The sequence below is a fragment of the Macrobrachium rosenbergii genome, chromosome 48 (assembly GCF_040412425.1).
Source record: "Macrobrachium rosenbergii isolate ZJJX-2024 chromosome 48, ASM4041242v1, whole genome shotgun sequence".
Taxonomy (NCBI): Eukaryota; Metazoa; Arthropoda; class Malacostraca; order Decapoda; family Palaemonidae; genus Macrobrachium; species Macrobrachium rosenbergii.
In genome coordinates, this window is record NC_089788.1 from 27,251,374 (window position 1) to 27,273,189 (window position 21,816).

A 21,816-nucleotide genomic window follows, 5' to 3' on the forward strand; every position below is an offset into this window, starting at 1 on the left:
AAAGGCTCGCTATGATCAAAATCCTGTAAGCCTTCAGTCACCCCAAAAGTTTTCCTCAAAGACAGGTAAGGTGGTCAGAAGGGACAACTCTCTACAAAGGGACAACAACAACAACATTAACAACAGCAAGGAAATCCTTTTCACAAGGTCTGAAGACCCTCTTATAGGGGAAAAGGAAAAGCAACACCTAGAACACATATCAAGAGCAAAGGCAGAGGAAGAGGCAGATACCAATAGGAATTGTATGGTCAGGGGTCGACTTAAATGACACCACAGGCAATGGAAGTCTTCTCCTTGGGGACACTGCATTATTTTCAAACGGCTGGGGTGGAAACGGTCTCATCACTCCCCCTGCTTCAAAGGGGTTCTTCCAAAAACCAGACCCCTCTCTGGAAGATTAGTGCAGAAAGGCCCTGTTAATGGGAACCATAGAGAAACATAAGTATATTTGCTACCAAGCACATCTCTTTAGTGTCTCCAAAAAGGATTCCTTCGATTGAAGAGTGATCCAGGAGCAGTCAACATTAAACAAGCACATTGTTTGCCAAAAGTTTTGGATAACTAGTGTTGCTCAATACATTGAATCATTCCAAAAGGGACTTGAACAGTTTCTATAGCTCTGAAAGATGCATACTAGCATGTCCCTATCGCCATTCCCTTCCGTCCCATCCTAAGGTTCCGGACAGGGAAAGATACATAAAGGTTCAAAGTCATGCCCTTTTGGGCTAAACATTGCCCCAAGAATTTTTTTTTTACAAAATTAGCAACTGTAGTTGTTCGAGAGCTCAAATAAGAGGGAATACAACTAATAGCCTACCTAGACAACTGGTTGATCTGGGGACCCACAAGAAAAGAGTGCTTGAGAAAACCGAAGAGCAGTGATCAACAGACTACAGTCAGAAGGTTTTATAATAAGTTGGAAAAAATCCTGCCTCATGCCAGCAGGTACTTTCGGTGGCTGGGACTGTGTTGGGATACTTTTCACGGCCTGTTGTCTTTCCCCATCTTACTTAAAACAGAATGAGGCAAGTCCTCAAAAGGTTCCTTGCACAGCCCAGAGTTTCCAGATGGCAATTAGAATATATGATGGGCCTGCTGCAGTGTGCATCAGTAATAGATTCAGTGCTCAGATTGCAACTAAAAATGTGAACAAATTCTTGCTATTGCATGCAAGAAAAAAGATGCAAGACTGACCTCATCAAAAGATTAAAAAAGTTGGGGAGATACTTCGGCCTTGGACCCAGAAGGAATCTCTGGTGAAATAGGTTACCCTGAATCCTCCGTCTGTATGTGACAATGCACATAGATGCCTCATTGGCAGGTTTGGGAGGACATTGGGAGGATTGTCAGGTGGCAGGTGGTCAGCTACTCTGAGGAATTTTTATATCAGTTTCCTGGAGCTGTTGGCTGTCTTTTTGTCTCTCAAAAAACTCAAACCTCCAGAAGTGAGATGCGTTTTGTGGGGTCTAGACAACATGATTGCAGTGTCCTGCATCAAGAGGTCGGGGTCACATTCACTTCCTCTCAGTATGATAATGCTAGCCATCCTTCGGATGGCGCAAGCAAGGGCGTGCTACTTGTCTGCAGTTCACCTCACAAGGTCTCTCAGCATAATAACAGACTCCCTACCAAGGAAAACGACAGCCTCAGCAGAGTGGATGTTGGGCAACTACTCTTTTCAAACAATAGCCAATATGCTGCCACAACTGAATGAAAGTGGATCTGTTTACCACAACAAGAATCACAAACTCCCAGTACTGTATATATGTCTCTGAACTTGAACAGTCAAGCAACAGCAAGAGATGCCTTGCTACAAGACTGGAACAAATGGAGGATGATATATCTTTTTTCTTCCATTGTCCCAGATTTCAAAGGTTTTGAGCAAACTTCTAAACTTCAGAGGAACAGCTTACTTAGCACAAATTGGCCAAACAGGCATTGGTTCTTGTTGCTCTAACAACGGGCGAAGAGATCAATTCCACTACTGTCCGCTGTTCTATCTCAGACAGTAGAAGGGAAAGTTGTCTACACATCCTCCTTTCTGAGCCAAGACCTTTACATATGGATTTTTTAAATATATACAGTGAAAATTACTCACCCAACATTGCTAGGTACCTAGTGCAAAAATTATGGACATCATCTATCCGGCAATGCCAGCCCATATGGAAGATATGGTTAGATTATATCCATACTGAGAGCCCATTTGAGATTTCTATGGAAACACTTTTAAATTTTCCTATATAACTTTTTGAAGACCAACGCCTTGTGGTTACAACAATCGTGGCATACAAGGAAGCATTAACAGAACCCTTGCTTTATGGATTCGGGATTGAATTTAGTATAGAAGTTGCCACTTCCCTTCTGCGGTCTTTTGCTCTACAAAGACCTGCTTCTGAAAGGCTTCCAGTTATTTGGTCCCTGAACAAGGTGCTTAGACTTCTATCAACCCCTCAGTTCAGCAGACCCAATACAACCACAACTGACATGCTACAAAAGGCAATCTTCTTGATTGCATTAGCATCAGGAGCTTGTATTAGCGAACTGGGCTCTCTTAGATGGGGACGATACATTACGCAAACAGCTGACCATCAATTATTATTGTCCCCTGGCCCATCATTCCTCACCAAGGATGAGGATCCTTTAAGAAGGAAATCTATTCTGATAAGAAAACTCAGTTTAGCAGACAAGACATTATACCCGGTTCCAGCACTTAAGGTTTACCTAGAAGTCACGGCAAACATCCTGGAGGGTCCAATTCTCCTAAACACTAGCACAAACTAACCACTCTCCCTACAAGGGTTGAGAATAATTGTACTGTCTCTCATTAAAAAGGCAAATCCACACTCCTTTCCTAGGTCACATGATATTAGGAAAGTAAGTATGTCATTGGCCTTCTTCAGAAATGTCTCTTTCGAAGAAGTCTCCGAATGTACAGGGTGGTCATCAGAGACAGTATTTTTAAAAAACATTACTGCCACAAGCTTGAACAAATTCGACTACACTGGGTATCAGTAGGTGGCATGGTTATTCCTAACCCCTAGGTGCTACAGCAGAAAACCAGGGGTCTTATTGACGGTGAGTATGCTAACTATTGCTGGGAGAGAGGCGACAATACTGCAACCAAACCCAGCATGCTTAGGTAAGCCACTGTAGAACTACATCTTAAACATAAGTCCTTGTATAGTTTCTTGTTCTTTTGTACCAAAACCTGAAAGAATATTTGGAATAAAGAATGGGCTTGAAATTTGTGGCTTGACCTCGGACCAGAAATGTTTTTCCTGTGGGGTGTTGGGATTAAAAACTGAGAGCTTATGCCTTTTTTGTCACCTGTCAGTTTCTTTGTAAAGCTCCTTGAGAACGAAACAAGTGACTACGCTATCAAAAAACAGGTTTTGACATAGGAAAAAACTATTTTTGGTAGTCACTGTTAAGTCCTCAAAACCCCCCCACTTCCCTGATGAAAAGGCATGGGATTTGGGCAAGGGAGCATCCTGCATTGACCAACAGAAAGTAATGCTTCTTGGTCTCCACGTTGGGTCTGTTGTTGACACTATGGCAGACTGCGCATGCGTATTAATCACTTTCTCTTTTAAGCAGGTTTTGATGATGGAAGGACCTGGGTATACAGCCCCACTGTAAAGATTTGGGAGTGCCCCCTTATATTTGAGTCCATTATATACTCCATCAAGTGTTACAGTGTTTATCACTATGCCACAATACCCGGCCACAAGACCAGCTATAAGAGAATTCTTTGATATTAGTTTGGTCACCCATGGAGCTCTGGTAGACCAAACAGCGATAGCGACTACCAAAAATAGGTTTTTACTACGTCAAAACCTGTTTTTTCATTTATTTTAAAAATACTTTTTGTTTTTCATGTTCATTGGTTTTAATATTAGGTAGGCTTTTCTGAAGTTGAAGTACCAGTGAACTGAAAAACTTGGACAGGATACAAAATAACTTATCAGTATAAACTACCCAGCAGTGTTGCACCAGAACTTTTCTTGTCCATCAGTGTCTCTGTTTGCATGAATCGACACATTCAGGTATGTTTGCATGTGTATATGTATGTGTATGCACCACATTGAGGTAAACTACAGTACACACCTGCTGTGTATTTATATAGTATGTCATGTAAAAAGTTACAAATCCTTATTTGTCCAAAACATCGTAAATCAACTTAGGCAGTCATTCATCACTGGTCGAAACCTTGGGTGAACAGTTAATGCAATATGTTTACTGATGAATACAATTATGTAAATCACATTATTAGATGAAATGAACTTGTAACAAAAAGTCAAGCACAATGCACAATGAGAGAGAGAGAGAGAGAGAGAGAGAGAGAGAGAGAGAGAGAGAGAGAGAGACATTTCCACTAGTCAGCGGTGAGTTGTTGTTCACATTTTGAGTTAAATTAGATCACATCCAAGGCCAAGGTATTGAGTCCATACAAGTGCAAGACATGATAAAATGATCAGCAAGCATTTAGAGAGAGTGTTTATTCAGTTGTAACCATGTAAAAACTTCATAATTCTCTCTCTCTACTGACAGAAATGCAAAAACACATGAAAACATTTCCTTCCATAAGACACTATTAAAAGACTAGTCATGGCATTAAGTTGTTGTTCACATTTTGTCTAGTACATGATTAATATATATCCTAAATAGAGTGTAATTAAAGTTTTTAGATCACATCCAAGGCCAATAGGTAATTGCATGTCCATACAAGTCTTTTTGCATGGTGTAAAGATTTTATAAATTTTTGATAAAATGATCAGCAAGCATTTAGAATCTTGTTTGGTGTTTATTCAGTTGTAACCATTTGTAAAAACTTCATAATATCTGTTAGACAATGGACATAAGGTACGCCTACTGAAGAAGTAGAAAAATAGAATTCATAATAAGTAATGACAGTAATTATGAGAGAGAGAGAGAGATTAAGATCTGGGGAAAGTGACAATGAGAGAAAAGGGAGATTAAACACAGTAAAAGAGGAAGTGTGATAAAAGAGAAGGAGAAGAACAAAAGAAAGGGACCCAGCATCGGACACAGAAGGCAGGTTACCTGAACAACTTATAATCCCGGATAACAGCCACTCCCAAATTCAAGTAGCGATTGGGCCCAGAAGATCTCATCGCCTCCAGGCCAGATTTTGTCACCAACTTATTAGGACTACCCAAAACACTGCTGAATAACCGACTTGACAACTGTACACCCCCGCTCGTTATATATACCCTTGTAACCTGCATGCCATTCATTTACTCTTTGAAGATGAATGCCAGAGAGCTTTTGAAACATCAGAGGAAATAAAACTAAGAAAACAGAAATCTTTGTATCTCCTTGGGAAACCTGATATACCAGCTACAGTCTGAGGAAAAAAAGATAATAAGAAGAATAGAGAAGACTGTATAAATTGAATGCCGTGGAAAAAGCAATGATTTTTAATAATAATAATAATAATAATGACAGATTCCAGAGATGACACTTCATAATTGCAAAAACAGAGAATAAGGCATTTAAGGAACAAATGCCTCATTATTCCATCTTTCCCACAATTTAGATCTTTTTCTTGCCTCACTGCTCAGGATGCTGTGTATTAGTGAATTGCTGCTGTTTCTCAGTCGGGTGATCAAACTGGACATTGTTAGCCTCACACTGATTTTCAAATTATCCAGGCAGTTTTCCGTGAACATCTGCTTGGCTGAGTGATAGCGAGGAGTGTTTGTGAGGCGTCTCAGAATGTCATCTTGAACAACAGTGATACATCTCATGGTCTCTCGGGTATAGTTCGTCCAAAGGGAGCACCCATACATTCTGTAGCAGTATGAGCAGAAGAGCAGCAGTTTCGTTTCTCGGTGACAGAAGGCAAACCTCCTGCAGTCATGTTGCCAGTTGCACATAGTTTACAACGCCTCTGTTCTATGTCTGCCGTATCTTTTAGGTCGTCCGTGACAATGTGTCCCAAATATGGAAATTCAGGCACGAATTCCAGATGATGATTTCCGAGGAAAATTAGTGGTTCTGCAATATGCTTAAGCAATCTCGGGAGCAGCGACATACACTGGGTCTTGGTTTTGTTGTATAGGATATCAAATTCCTCTGCATATTGGCGGCAGGTGTCGATGAGTCGCTGGAGGTCTTGTACTGATGGGGAAATCAGGACCATATCATCAGCGTAACAGAGGTTGTTTATTGTTGTTTCGTTGATAGTGCATCCGATTGGGAGTGAGTTCAGTTTAACATTCAGGGCATCTGTGTACTTGTTAAACAGGTATGGAGAGAGAATGCCCCCCTGCCGGAGCCCGTTTAGGGAGCCGAAGGTGTACGACACGTACGTTACCCCATTTGACACAGATTTGCTGTGTGGAGAACGAACAACATAAAATGCTAATTAGATATAGAGATATGCCTCATTTGTGCAGCTTCAAGAAGAGCATCAGGTAGTTTACTCTGTCAAATGCTTTTCTCATATCTACAAAACATAGGAAAACAGGAGAGGCTGATGATAGGTAATAGTTCAGCAGTTCTTTCAGGATGTAGATGCAGGTGTCGGTCGAGTGGTTTGCTTTAAAGCTGAACTAGTTGTCAGTAGTGTGTAGAAAGGGAAGAAGTCTCACTAGAAGAACAGACTCGAGTGTCTTCAACGCAATTGTGGTAATTGCAGTCGGGCGATAATTGCCAGGGTCAGCTGCATCCTTTAGCTTATTTTTTTATTAATGGTATTAAGTGAACTAAGAGTGGGGAGTCTGGGAGAAACTGGTGAATTATGCACGCATTGAACAGAGCAGCTAGCAAAATGTAAATTATCGGATGGCAGAATTTGAAAGCTTCAGCAGGCAGACCATCACAGCTGGGCGATTTATTATTAGATAGGTTGTTTATGGCCTCTCTCTTTCTCTCTCTGGTCTTTGTGTATAAAAAAAAATTTTAAAGTCTGGTCCACATAAAGCAGTTTTGGCTTATCTCATAGGTAAGAGAGAGCAAGAATTTAAATGTTAATGCATTTTGTATAATTGTATTGATGATTGTAGTATAATTTTGATATATGAGAAATATTGTGTTGTTATAATAATAATTAGTGTTAGTTTGTAAGTGTCTGCTGAATTAGATCTCACAAAGCATGGGTCAGATATTGTCATTCTGATCGTGTGATTTTATTTTTTTGTGTGTGTGTTCCGGGAAATCACGTGGTCGTTCATCTGGTTGTGCAAAACATGTATAGATCTGCTCAATTGTTTGGAGATGTGGTCACAACAAGCATTTTCATGTTGGGAAGAGGGAAGCATTGCACAAAAGCATGTGTAAGTTACGTCATCTAAACTCGGATCGTGTATCATATGTCTTTGGTCAAGTCACGTACACCATTGATTTCTTGTAAAGAAATGTTTTGCATTGATAGTTATATCATCCAGTGAACATGTCCATTGTGACTGGAAGTCTAGAACCTTCTTTGTAGCTTTGCTCTTGACCATTAACAGAAATAATTGTCATATAGAGCTTAGACCTTTGTTTGGTAGATAATTCTCTCTCTCTCTCTCTCTCTCTCTCTCTCTCTCTCTCTCTCTCTCTCTCTCTCTCTCTCTCTCTCTCTCTCTCTCTCTCTCTAACATAAAATACTTGATTGTGGTCACTAATGTTAATCTTAGCTTGTGAGATCTGATAACATAGTGTGTGTGTGTATCCAGTAATGCCACCTATGTATATATAGAAAACTGTGTATTTTGTGAGCAACTGCAGCTTGTGAAACGTGTAGTGATTTTTTACAAGTAAAAACATTGATTTTTATTTAAGTTAGAGTGTATTATTCAGGCTTATTTTGAATTTTGGGTGTGTTAACCAAGATTAAAGCTTATTTTGAATTTAGTGTTATTCAAAGTGAGTTGATTTTTTGTGAATGTTGTTGAAATTACAATACCTTAGTGAATTTACATTTACATTTCATTTTCATGTTTTGTATAATTGTATGTTCTTAGTGTCATTAGAATTCTTTGCTTAGTTCTTTTCAAATCTTGATAATTTTTACATTGGTAATTTTTGTACTTTTACATTTTCATGTTTTGTTTTCGAATCTAGTCTTCTTTCACATAACATTTTTGTTTTGATAGATTAACTTTTATTTCATAACAGTTCAAGAATTAATTCACATTGTTTCCAAATAATAGTAATTGTAAAGTAACTGTAAATTTTTGTTGTGATACTAGATTGCTCCATATGTTTTCCCAGAGTCTCTTACTTGGTTCTGCTTCAGGAATTTCTTGGTGGTTGTTTTCTCCTCTTAGGTGGCTGTATAGTCTTTTCTGATTGATTCTGAGGAGTTTGTTCTGTTGGTATCCTTTATTCCTGTTCATGTACTGTTGGATCTTATGTGCTTTGGCTTTAAGCCTCTGTTATTATATCTTCTATTGTGTTGTTTAGTCCCTTCTCCTGTACTTTGTATTCAGTTCCTCTCCTGTTTTCTTGCTTCTGAGCCTCTTCTCTGCCATCTCTTTCAGTTTACTCAAGTCAGATCTCATCGCCATGGTTTGTTTTTCCAGGCGCCTTTTCCAAAGCAGATGCTATTTTGGTTTCTGTTGGGTAGGTTGTGATGGTGGTGTTGGTGTTTGTATCCCCATTAGTTCTACTACTAGTCTTGCTCATGCATATGCCAGGGTATTTGTTTCTGTGATACTGGTGGTGTATATTAGTCTCATTATTTTATTAACCCTTAAACGCCTACTGGACGTATCATACGTCGACTAAAATTATCTGTTGGGTGCCAAGTGGACGTACCGTACGTCGACTACAAAAAATTTCAACCTTCGGTCAAATTTGACTCGACCGAAATGGTCGAAAAACGCAATTGTAAGCTAAAACTCTTACATTCTAGTAATATTCAATCATGTACCTTCATTTTGCAACAAATTGGAAGTCTCTAGCACAATATTTTGATTTATGGTGAATTTTTGAAAAAAAACTTTTTTCTTACGCCCGCGCGGTAACTCAGCCGAAAATTTCAGAAATTCTTTTGTCAATTTGTCGTAATTTTTGCACTGTTCTATATTAGCCGTTACGTAAAGTTTTATATGTGAAAATGTGCGCAATTTCATGTACAATACAACAGAAAATAACTCATGGTTGTAGCTTTTATCAGTTTTGAAATATTTTCATATAAATCACGATAACTGCCAAAATTTCAACCTTCGGTCAACTTTGACTCGACCGAAATGGTAAAAAAACCCAATTGTAAGCTAAAACTCTTACATTCTAGTAATATTCAATCATTTACCTTCATTTTGCAACCAATTGGAAGTCTCTAGCACAATACTTCGATTTATGGTGAATTTCTGAAAAAAACTTTTTCCTTACGTCTGCGCCAGAAATTCTTTCGTCGTGTTGTCGTAATGTTTGCACTGTTTTATATTAGTCGTTACATAAAGTTTTATATATGGAAATGTGCGCAATTTCATGGAGAATACAACAGAAAATAACTCATGGTTGTAGCTTTTATCAGTTTTGAAATATTTTCATATAAATCACGATAACTGCCAAAATTTCAAGCTTCTGTCAACATTAACTCGACCGAACTGGTCAAAAAACGCAATTATAAGCTAAAACTCTTACATTCTAGTAATATTCAATCATGTACCTTCATTTTGCAACAAACTGGAAGTCTCTAGCACAATATTTCGATTTATGGTGAATTTCTGAAAAAAACTTTTTTCCTTACGTCTCGCTGTAACTTTCGGCGAACATCTCAGAAATTCTTTTCGTCATGTCGTAATGTTTGCATCGTTTTACATTAGTCGTTACATAAACTTTTATATATGAAAATGTGCGCAATTTCATGTAGAATACAACAGAAGATAGCTCATGGTTGTAGCTTTTATCAGTTTTGAAATATTTTCACATAAATCACGATAACTGCCAAAATTTCAACCTTCGGTCAACTTTAACTCGACTGAAATGGTAAAAAAACGCAATTGTAAGCTAAAACTCTTACATTCTAGTAATATTCAATCGTTTACCTTCATTTTGCAATAAATTGGAAGTCTCTAGCACAATATTTCGATTTATGGTGAATTTTAAAAAAAAAACATTTTCCTTACGTCTCTTGTGGTAACTCGGCCGAACATCTCAGAAATTCTTTCGTCTCGTTGTCGTAATATTTGCACCATTTTATATGAGTCGTTACATAAAGTTTTATATATGAAAATGTGTGCAATTTCATGTACAATACAACAGAAAATAACTCATGGTTGTAGCTTTTATCAGTTTTGAAATATTTTCATATAAATCACAATTAATAGAAAAATTCGACTTTTGGTCAACTTTAACTCGACCGAAATGGTCGAAAACTGCAATTATAGCTAAAACACTTACAGTCTAGTAATATTCAATCAATTAGCTTTATTTTTCAACAAACGGAAAGTCTCTAGCACAATATTTCGATTTATGGTGAATTTTTAAAAAAATTTTTTTACATCCAGCGTTAATTCATGCATCATTTTGTGATAATATTTTCTCTGTGTTGCTTTGATCGTTTTACAATTTGTTATATACCAAAATCATTGCAATTTAGTGTACAATACAACTAAAAAAATTAACTCATTAGCTTTAACCGTTGTGCTTACAGCGTGATTTGTATACAATTATATGAGTTTTTTTCGCTGTCATATATTCCAATATTTATATATGATAATGATATTTTTTCATTTCTGATGGTTGCATACTAAACTTCAGGCAATGACAAAAAAAAAGCCAAAAATGAACTCTTAATCTTAAAAACTAAAGCGTGCTGTGATTTTTTGAAAATAACTTTTTTTCCACTTCGGCGCTAACTCACCGAATGCCGTTGGCATACGGGAGACATTTTTGTAAATAGAGGCTCGGCGTTTAAGGGTTAACTTCACTTGTTTTCTCCCTTAGATTCTTTGTGTTGTAGGCTTTCATGGAGGGGATCTTTGTTCTTTCTGTATCTGGCTTCATCCATTGTCTGATCTTTTCCACCCATTCCGACCTCTGTTACATCTTCGGTGTTTCCTCGTTTGTCGTTGTTTGGTAGCTCATCATTTCTGTCGTTTTCTGTGTCATCGTCTCTTAGTTCATCTTCTTGTCCTTTGTTGCTGAGTGTTATTTCTCTTTCCAGTTCCTCTCTTTCTTTTGTGGAGAGCCAGTTCTTTTTCTTTATGTTCCTTACTTGGTCTGTCAGCCTCTTTTCTGTTTGAGGGGTGTTATTTTTCTAATCCCAGTTGTTGACAAATCGTCTACTGTATCCTCTTTCTATCGGGTTGCTTCTGATGTAGCATCTCCATATTTCTTTATTTTCTTCCCTTGTCCATTTTTTCTGGTTTGCCTCTGTAGCTCCAGTCTCTGGTTGCTGGTTACTGTCGTTTTCGTTTGTTCTTTCATTTTCCATCATTGCTGAGTTTTGCTATTTAATCCATAGCTGGACCCTACATCATCGGGAATAGGTACTCATTTACAGCTGAGTAGTCGGAGGAAATTGTGGTAAAGATCCTTTCCCAAGGAATCAACGCTGAGGAGAGCGGTCACCCACCCAACGACTGTTCAGCCCCAATGTTACTTAACCAGTCCATCGATGAGCTAAACCACACTGCCATGGCACCCATTATTATTATTATTATTTGAAAATTAGTACTTACTACTTTATTAGGTAAATCATTTATTTATCACACAAAACAAATAAACATACCATAAAAATTGAAAATTAGTACTTACTACTTTATTAGGTAAATCATTTATTTATCACGCAAAACAAATAAACATACCATAAAAACTCTATCTTTTCCAGAGAGAGAGAGAGAGAGAGAGAGAGATTTTTCAGTATATCCTTCGTAGTGGATTTGACCAGTAAGTTGGCAACGGTGACTCACTAAGTCGACAACACTGACCACCCAACCCTTACTGTCAGGTTACTTGACATATCTGACAGGTTCACCCTCCCCCCCACTCTCCAGGTCTTAAGCAAAAGATTAGGGGTCGATATGTATTCCTTAAAAATTTTATATAATTTATTAATTTATAAACTAAAATCTTACTAACCCGAGCCTCTATTTACAAAAGTGTCTGCCGTATGCTGGCGTCGTTCGGGAGTTAGCGTCGAAGTGAAAAAAGTTTTTTCAAAAAATCACAGCACGCTTAGTTTTTAAGATTATGAGTTCATTTTTGGTTCTTTTTTTTTCATTGCCTGAAGTTTAGTATGCAACCATCAGAAATGAAAAAAATATCATTATCATGTATAAATATTGAAATATATGACCGCAAGAAAAAAATTTTCATATATAATTGTATACAAATCGTGCTATGAGCAAAACGGTTAAAGCTAATGAGTTATTTTTTTTTCGTTGTATTGTACACTAAATTGTGATGATTTTGGTATATAACAAATTGTAAAACGATCAAAGCAACACACACAAAATATTATCATAAAATGATGCATGAATTCGTAACGCGCGGACGTAAAAAAAAAGTTTTTTTCAAAAATTCACCATAAATTGAAATATTTTGCTAGAGACTTCCCATTTGTTGCAAAATGAAGGTAATTGATTGAAAATTATTAGACTGTAAGTGTTTTAGCTCACAATTGCAGTTTTTTACCATTTCGGTCGAGTTAAAGTTGACTGAAGGTCGAATTTTTTCTATTTATCATGATTTATATGAAAATATTTCAAAACTGATAAAAGCTACAACCATGAGTTATTTTTTGTTGTATTCTACATGAAATTGCACACATTTTCATATTAAAACTTTATGTAACGGCTGTTAGAAAAACAGTGCAAACATTACGACAAAGTGACGAAAGAATTTCAGAGATTTTCGGCAGAGTTACTGCACAGACGTAAGGAAAAAGTTTTTTTCAAAAATTCACCATAAATCGAAATATTGTGCTAGAGACTTCCAATTTGTTGCAAAATGAAGGTAAATGATTGAATATTACTAGAATGTAAGAGTTTTAGCTTACAATTGCGTTTTTCGACCATTTCGGTCGAAGTCAAAGTTGACCGAAGGTTGAAATTTTTGTAGTCGGCGTCTGCGATGCGTCCACTCATCACCGACAGACATTTTAGTCGACTTACGATATGTCCAGTCGGCGTTTAAGGCTAATTCACTATAGTATTTTCTTTAATGAATCGATATTATTGCTGTTTACGTTAATATTAATATTTGAAAATTAGTAAATCATTTATTCATCATACAAAACAAATAAACATACATCTCAGTAAGAGGGAGAGAGAGAAAATTGTTATTTTTATTATTTGTAATTATTTAATCTTATTAAACTTAATATCATTTGAAAATTAGTATTGTAAATCATTATTATATCATAAAATGTATATGGAGATACAGTGCAGTATTTAGTCACGAAAATAATATGAAAATACAGGATATTGCCATATGAAAAAATCCACGATTGGGTGAGTTTCCTGTGAATAATATATAGATAGGTTCCACAGAAAATTCTGCAAATCATTGAGTCCGTGAATCGTGAGAACGCTAATATTGGGAGTTTACTCTAACAAATTTTACCTAGCTGTACAATAAATATGGAAAATATTTGAGTAAAATAATAAATGAAAATTAATGAAATGAGCCTAGGCTCGATCCAGAGGTGAAAACCCTGAAATCGATATTTCCATTTCGCGTCGATATATCCGGAAGTACAATATACCATGGTCCATTATCTTGGTACGCTACTGTACAATTATAATTTTTCTGTATCTATCTACTACCTTCCTTGTAATTGAAACATTTTGCATATTTCTGTTGAAAGTATATGGTCGGGTTTATACATGCTTTGTCTGATATTCATGTTATTACATTTACTTTCTTTCATAAAACTATTGTATATTTCCGTGTATAAGATGACCTTTAGATAAGATGAGATAAAAAATTATGGCAAATTTTCACAAATTTATTTTATATCTGTAGTATAAGACGACTACTAAATTACAAAACCATCTGTGTATAGGCTAGCTTTTGCAACAACAGATATCGTATGAAATATTGATTATGTAAAGATGATGTTATTACAAATGCTGTTTTACAGTACTTACTGTATCCTTAGAAATTCAGAATAAACAAAGTAACAAAGCCAATTCTATATCACGTTTTTCCTACAAACGTCACCTAAAAGGAAACCATTGTTTTGTTTACGTTTCATCACCAATCACAAACAACCCCTAACAACAATACAATAATGTATGATAATTATTGTACATAATTATCGTTTGTATGACTGAATTGTTCTAAACAGTTACAAGCAGCCTGGTGTATTAATGACCATTTACCTATACTTCATCAGCAACCACCACCTTAATTACACTACATTAAAATTTCTGAAAGGTTACCGAAAGATGTAGGTTTCTGTGAGTGCAACCATAACTCAGTGTTTACATTTTCTCAACTGGACTCGTATAGATAATAGTTGATTTCATTGTTATGGAATTATTCCTTGAATAGGCTATTTATTATGAAGATGTGCTAATGATATATAAGGTAAAAATGGTTTTATTACCTGTATTATCAGTTTATTTCATAATGTTAATCTTTTCTTGTAAGGTATGTCGGTGGTTATCGCACCGAGGCTAGCTTACCAATAAACATCACTTAGAATTCAAGGTTTGATTTTTAGAATGGTATTATTAGACGACCCCCAATTTTTAGGGATGAATTTTAGGTTTTAAAGGTCATCTTATATGTGGAAATATATGGTAATCGATGATATTTCTTTCAAGTGCATTATTGGAGCAAGCTATCTTTTTGCCCCTGCTCATTTGATTGTATGATTGTTTTGCCTAACACGTACAAATATTCCACTGTTCACTTGTGCATATCTTACACATTTTTATGTTGTTCGTTCTCTTTTCCGATGCATTTCCAGTGTGACCAATATAAAATTTATAACAAGACTTACTTGGAATTTAATGTACATATCATATAGTATTGTTGGGTTCTTTGTAAGTACCTGTTTCATTGTTTAACTGTTCTTAAATGCTACATTAACTTCAAAATTCATAAATAGATGGGGATATCATTCAAATTGTTTATTTTATGGCAATACAGGCAGTCTTCGGTTATCGGCGATCCAGTTTTACGGCGCTTGTCTAGTGACGAAAATCGGCAATTTTCTGCACCAAAAATCACCGATTTCCACTTATTGACGTTAATAATTGGTTAGTGGCACTGATACATACATAACAGAGGCGCCAATAACCGAAAAGTGCCGAAAATCACCAAATTTTGGTTATTGGCAATTTTCGGTTATCGTCACGCCATCAGAACAGAACCCCCGCCAATAACCGGCGACTGCCTGTACAAGCATGTTTTTTTTTTTTTTTGTGGTAAGTTTCTTTTTGTTTTGATACAGGATATTTTTTGCAGCTTCTAATGCATTGTCTAATACATAGTCAAATGTTTCAGTTTCTTGCCTGTATTCCTAATCTTATCTATTTCACCAGTCGAGGGCTAAATTATTATACGTAATGCTCTTAAAAACATAGATGTGAACACTGATTTTATGACTATTGCTTTGGCCAGAATAAAAATGAACATAAACAGAAATATTGATAGGTTTTCTGTAAACACACCATTTAAACACATAACTAGTTCTATGTGTTAAGCAATCCAGAAAGGGTAGGCAACCATCATTTTCCATTTCCATAGCAAATTTAATTGATGCTACTAATTCATTTAACTTTTCAAAGAAGTTATTTACATTTTTGTTCTCTGGCCAAATACATATCAAATCATCAATATACCTGAACCTTAAATATTTTGGTTTCAGAAAATTTCGTATGCAGTGTTGTGTGGCTCAGGTATGTTGATGGTTTAATATTCATTTATGTATGCACAGGCAGGCTCTACTAGGCCAGGCTTACACATCAACTCATCATGAAAAGACGCTCATGTTTACCTTTACTGAATGAAACTTGCAGAGATTGGAGACAGCCCTAAGGAAATATAAAAAATTAAACTTGATATACCATTTCTATAAAAATGTGTATTATATAAACTTACACCAAAATTTATGTGCTTCAAACCCAAACTCATTTGTCAGTGTGCTTTCCTCCCGTCCCATAAGTTTCAGTGCCTCACAGTGTTCACAGAAAGGGAGATTATTGACTGAGATACATCAGATTCTGATGGACATATGCTCAGTGAGCTTTATATGTTATATTATTAATGTACTAAGTATTCAGTTATTAATAACATTTAAAACTTCCATTTTGTTTTTCTGACTTTATATTTGTTGTATTAAGAATTGGCATGCTAGATTCAGATTGTTTATCATTCTTTTAGAAAGAATAATAAACATCCTTTTTTGTTTCCTTGCCTTATTTTGAAGAAAACTGCCATCTGATTACAAAGTTTAAGGAAAATTATTAAATACATTTTGTATAATTTATGCTTAAGAATAAAGTATCAATAGCTTGTAATTGTACATAAATTTCTCTTAACTTAAACTGATTAAAACTCTCATACCTCTGTGCCTGGTTCCAGTTGGGTGTCATTCTTGACTCGAGAAGTAATGCAAGAAGGAAAAGATTACGAAGATGCCAAGCAGATTCTTTCAAAATCCAGACTTCTCGCTCCTGTTTATTTCATATTAGGTGGAACAAAACCAGGAGAGGTAAATTTTAATTATAAGTGTTTTGTAGAGTATTAGTGTAAAAGTTAATGTATGCCTTTGTAAGACAAGGAGGAAGTAAAAAAAAAATCTGTGTTTAAAAGATAAAATATGTCTGTTATACAATGTGAACTTGAAACTTCTTGAAGTGTATCACAAGGTAAAAGTGTCAATAATTAATTTAAATTTGGCAGTTCAGTAGTCACCTTGGGCAGTGATACACCACTCACAGTTCAGTGTATGCGTGAGTGCATTTTTGGGATTCAGTTCTGTAAGCATGTCAATTATCATATGCTGTGCACAACAGCAACCCTTCAGTTTGTGCTGCTTCTTGAGAAGAGAGTGAAGTTGCAGGAAGCCCAGTCTGGCAAGTAGGGCAGGTAGGAAGTGACAAATGCTAGATTTAGTTTCATGCAACTTTTTCCTTTACCAGAGTAGGAAGTTCAAGCTGAAGGGCTTCCATTTAGATACAGTACTGAGACAGATTCAATGCAAATTGAAGATAATGGCTAATATATTAAAAAAACTGAATTTTCTAAGAATTTTCCAAGTTTGGCTGAAGTGCTGGGGCCAGTGCATTGCTTGATAAATAATCACATTGAAGGAGTTTAAGATTTAGTATTGAATTACAGATAGCAAGAAACAGAATTGGAGTTATAGTCAGTATTGAGTGGAAAAAAAAGAGGTTAAAGTAAAAGGCATTAGTGACTGGCTCATAATAGTGGCATTACTTGTAGAAGATAATGTTTATGTAATTTCAGCATACTAACCTCAGCTTGGTTACCAGGAGTAAGAGTAGGAAATACTGTATTTAGGGAAGGGTGTAAACAGCAAGGAGGGAAAAGAATCATAGGAGGAGAGAGGAAGGGTCAAGTTCTAAAGGTTAAAAATGGAAATGAGGATGTCCATGGAGGTCGTGGATTTGGAGTAAAGAAAGAAGATGGAGAGTGTGTGCTAGAAATGGCAGTGTTGAATTAGTCTGTACTGTATTAACACCTGTTGTGTAAAGGCAAATCACCATATAGTAACATGTGATAGTGGTGGAATACAAAGCCAAATAGATTACCTTATGGGTAGCAAGAAAGATAAGCAGTGTACAGGCAGTCTCCGGCTTATGGCAGCTCCTACTTACGGCATTCTGAACTTACAACGCTTTTTCAAATGTAAATTCATCAAAAAATAGGTTCCAGGTTATGGCTGATGTTCCAAAGTTATGGCGCTGTAAGTAGGATTTTTAGCAGCATAGCTGTAGGCACTATAATAAGGTGAGAAAACTGGTTTAGGGAGCTGTAGCCACTGGAGGGTTCGCTATAAGGAGGTCCCTCCTATAAGGAGGGGAGAAAACCAGTTTATTACCAGGGTAAAGCGCTCTCTCTCTCTCTCTCTCTCTCTCTCTCTCTCTCACTGCTGGACCAGAACTGCTGCTGCAACCTGGGGACTGCCTAGTGAATTGCAAGTAACTCTTGGATAGGCATTTGTGATGGAGTGTAGGTTGCTGCTGATTGATGTAAGAGGTGGAAGATATCAAGAATTAAAGTATTTAATCTGTCACAGGAGTACTGTGTGCCATGGATTTGGCAGGCATTGAAAATATGCCACAACAGGAATTTGTAATCTTCAGAGAAAGAGAAAGTGCTCCAGAAGCCTTCAAAACTACTGTCAGAATTGTACCATAAATGTTTTCATTACAGGTAAAATATAAGAAACTATTGTAGAAGTCAAAAAAGGTTGGATCCCTGCCCATAAATGGAAATGAAGATGCTGATAAAGTAGCCAAATTTCCAACTTCTATGACCAGTTAAAAAACAGGTATTCACATGAGTAGTGTTTAACATCTTTAAAACCCTTCACTATTAACGAATGGCAGATTTTATGGAATAAGGGATCAGATAATAATAACTTGAACAGGTCAAACCCAGCACTGGATTATAGCTTTCTTCAAAACAAAAAATGTTGAATTGAGTCCATCCTTTCATCAAAGTAGTCAGACTCATTTGACCCATGGATATTTACTGAATAACTTACATGTCAGCACTAACAGTTTAAGACATATGTGAATGTGCAACTTCAAATGACAGAAGTTTTTCCCATTTTATCTATTGTAAATCTTAGTATTAAAGAAAAGCTCTGGGCAACCATATGGGAGTTGAAGTTTTATGGCTTAGTGGTCTGGCTAAACTTTCTAGAATACTGTAAGAATAATAATAGTGTAGGAAGTAGAGGTGTATAGATATCCCTTGAATGACAAGGTTTTGACTAATGAACTTTTAATGCTATGGTATTCAGCTGTAAATAATGAAAAAATAATTCAGACAGTCAAAATAATGAAAAAATTTATAGTGAACAGTTTCATAAGTGATAGAGATCACATCTTTGTGGTAAGACAAATCACTTGTTTCATGCTTGTAAGCAAGCAAGCAAGCAGCAATATTCACCACCCTCCCCACCCATCAGTTTCTAGAGAGGAAACAGAAAATAATGACAGTTTATTTGTCTCACATGCTATTGGAGATCTAATTTTTAGCATGCTTTCGGTGGATCTCATTTTACCCAAAGTACAAATTGACAGTTTATATGTGGCATATTTAAACTGCAGTGCAAAAGGCTAGGCTGTATTACTTATAGTACACTAATTTATGATAGTCTATATTGTAATATAACATATTTGCATTGTAAGTAAAAGAGTATAACGTTACTAACAATACTTTTATCATTCTCTTTTACTTTTTAAACTAGAAGATGGGATAAAGAGATGGAGGAAATGTTGTCTATTGTAATTTGGTCTCTCTCACTGCCTGATTACGCTGCTGCTTGCGCCCACGCGAAGTTTAAAAATATTTTATAAATAATATTGTCGTATCGGTATTAATTACTTACCCCATTGCAAAATCGAATTATCGTAAGGTGAATTATCGTAACTCGAGCATTACCTGAGTATTTTAACAGTTTTATCACAAAAAGTTCATTTAGTCACGAAAATGAGATGAAAATACAGTAATTAGTGAATATTTCTCAGTGAAAAATACAGCGAATGGGCGAATTTTCCACAAATAATGGGTAGATACGTTCCAAAGAGAAATCCGTGAATATGTGAGTCCGCGAATCGTGAGAACATGAATACGGGGGTTTACTGTGTTCCTAAATCACTTTACTGTAGATAATTACTGTACGAAGAGTTTACACCTCCAAGCATAATTCATAACATCTTGTAAAGGTGTTGCTTTTAATTCACTTGATGTATTTTGAAGATGTGAGGTGACTAGATGAAAAAGTGTGAAAAGGATAGAATGATAAAACAGGTTTTGACAGGAAAAACCTATTTTTGGGAGCTGCTGTTCATCCTCAAAGGACAACAGTAGCACCAGCATCCCTTTCAAAGCAAACAAGACATTCCTACCAGGGGAAAGAAAAATCAGCTCTTGGACTGCATATTACAAGGAAGGGAAGAGGTGGATCCTTGTAGGACTTGCATGGTTGGGGTTGTCTTCTACAGCACAACATGCATTGGAAGTTCTCCCCTTAGGGGACACTATAATTCACAATGGCTAGGGTAGAGATGTTCTCACCCTCCCCCTCCTCTAAAGTAGTTTTTCATATAAGTAACTTACCAAGTAATTACATAGCTATAGTTTCTAACTCGCACTGCAACCTTTATATAAAAAATCACAGTAGCACTTCAATAATTGTGTAGGTGACAAGCCCCGTCCACCAACACGAGTACTGGAAATGGTTTAGCAGAAAACCTCATTCTGTTTCTGCCACGCTCTCGAGTGACATCGGGGGTTTGCTGTGCAGTTTTTGTTTACTGATTTTTTATTGTATGGCTGGATTTCAGTGAAGTATTATCGCTTATTTGAGTAGCCTTCAAGCTTTAATAGTTTTCAGGATCATGTGTTTCTAGTTTTTTGTTAGTATTATGTCTGATTCAAGTTCACCTAGTTTTGCTATTGTAGTGAAAGTTGCCAAACCAGATTAATCAAATCTTTATATGATTCTCATACAATTTACAGTAAATGTAGTGGGCAGAAATATAGTTGGGAGAAAACTTGTGATAAATGTATGATTAGCGAGAGTAGAAGGTACTTAAATCTCAACAAGACAAGTTAGAGAGGGATAGAAAGAGGAAAGCGGCCTGTAGAGCCGAGAAAAAAGCTTCCCTTAGCCTAGCACTGTATTCTACCTTAGCCAGGGTTAGAAGATAACTCTGCTATTCCTTCTTCCCCTCTTCCTATTTTTCTCCCGCTACTAGCCCTCCTACTTTGGATCCACCTACTCCTGCACCTGGCTCCCTCACTTCTGAACCTGATGCCATGGTCAGTCTAGAATCTAGGTTTGACAAGAAAGTTATCCTACTAGTGAATACATTGGCGGAGTTAGATGTGTCACTGAAAGCGTATTCAGACGGCACCACTTCCCACAAAGTGACGACAGTGTTGTGCAAGTAGAGGGGGTGGCTACTCATCCCGTCTGTTCTCCTAGACCAAGGTCACTGTCTCGATTCCTCAACCCTTGGAGAAGACATACTGAAAGTCCAAGAGAGGCCGAGGGGGTTTGCCCACGTGTAGTCACCTCCTCAACCGCATCTGTCGTTGTACAGTCCTAGGTATTGATAGACAGCCACTGGAAAGGCTTGTCCAGGCATGTGCATGGCTTGTCTCAAGCTCGTCCGACGATAGCGGCGTGGACAGGAACCGCCGTTGACTTTACCTGGCCTCTTCCTGTCCTTTTAAGCACTCTTCCGCAAGCTTGGTCAGAGTCCCCATCTGATGGGTAGTCCCAAGCCTTCATGCAGTTACTCAGTGGACCCTTATGTGTCCGCGTCGGTCCACAAGCGCCCACACCTGTCCACTTTGGACAGTCTGGAGAAAGTCTCGCCTGTCCGCTCGACTTTTCTTCACAGGCACCTGCACCTGGCTCCCAAGCACCTGACTTCCAGAGTTCCGAGCTGTTTTCTGGGCACCTGGCACTAGCTACCAAGTGCCTGGTCCCAGCTAACAAGTGCACAGTGCCTGCTCCCAAGTGCTCAGTGCCTGAGCGTCCAGCATCCACTCACAAGCGCCCAGCGCCCATGCCTAGGCACCCATCATCGGCTTCATCTTCCCAGAGAGTGCATTCTCCTTAGCTTCCTCCAGCCAGACCTTCAACTTTGTCTCTTCACCTGTGGACCCTGGTGAGCCTGCTCTTGCTCT

General features: G+C 37.1%; 1 protein-coding gene across 5 annotated transcripts in view; it reads left to right on the top strand.

Annotated features, from left to right (window-relative positions):
* The window catches only part of LOC136831316 (acid ceramidase-like), a 182,331-nt gene that overhangs the window by 115,072 nt on the left and 45,443 nt on the right, over positions 1 to 21,816 (top strand). For 4 of the 5 annotated variants that reach the window (XM_067091513.1, XM_067091515.1, XM_067091516.1 and 1 more), the window contains one exon: positions 16,501 to 16,630. The exons of the other annotated variant lie outside the window; for it this stretch is intronic. In XM_067091513.1, the coding sequence (XP_066947614.1) occupies positions 16,501 to 16,630 (130 nt within the window). The remainder of the gene's footprint in view (positions 1 to 16,500; positions 16,631 to 21,816) is intronic. 5 annotated transcript variants of the gene reach the window in all.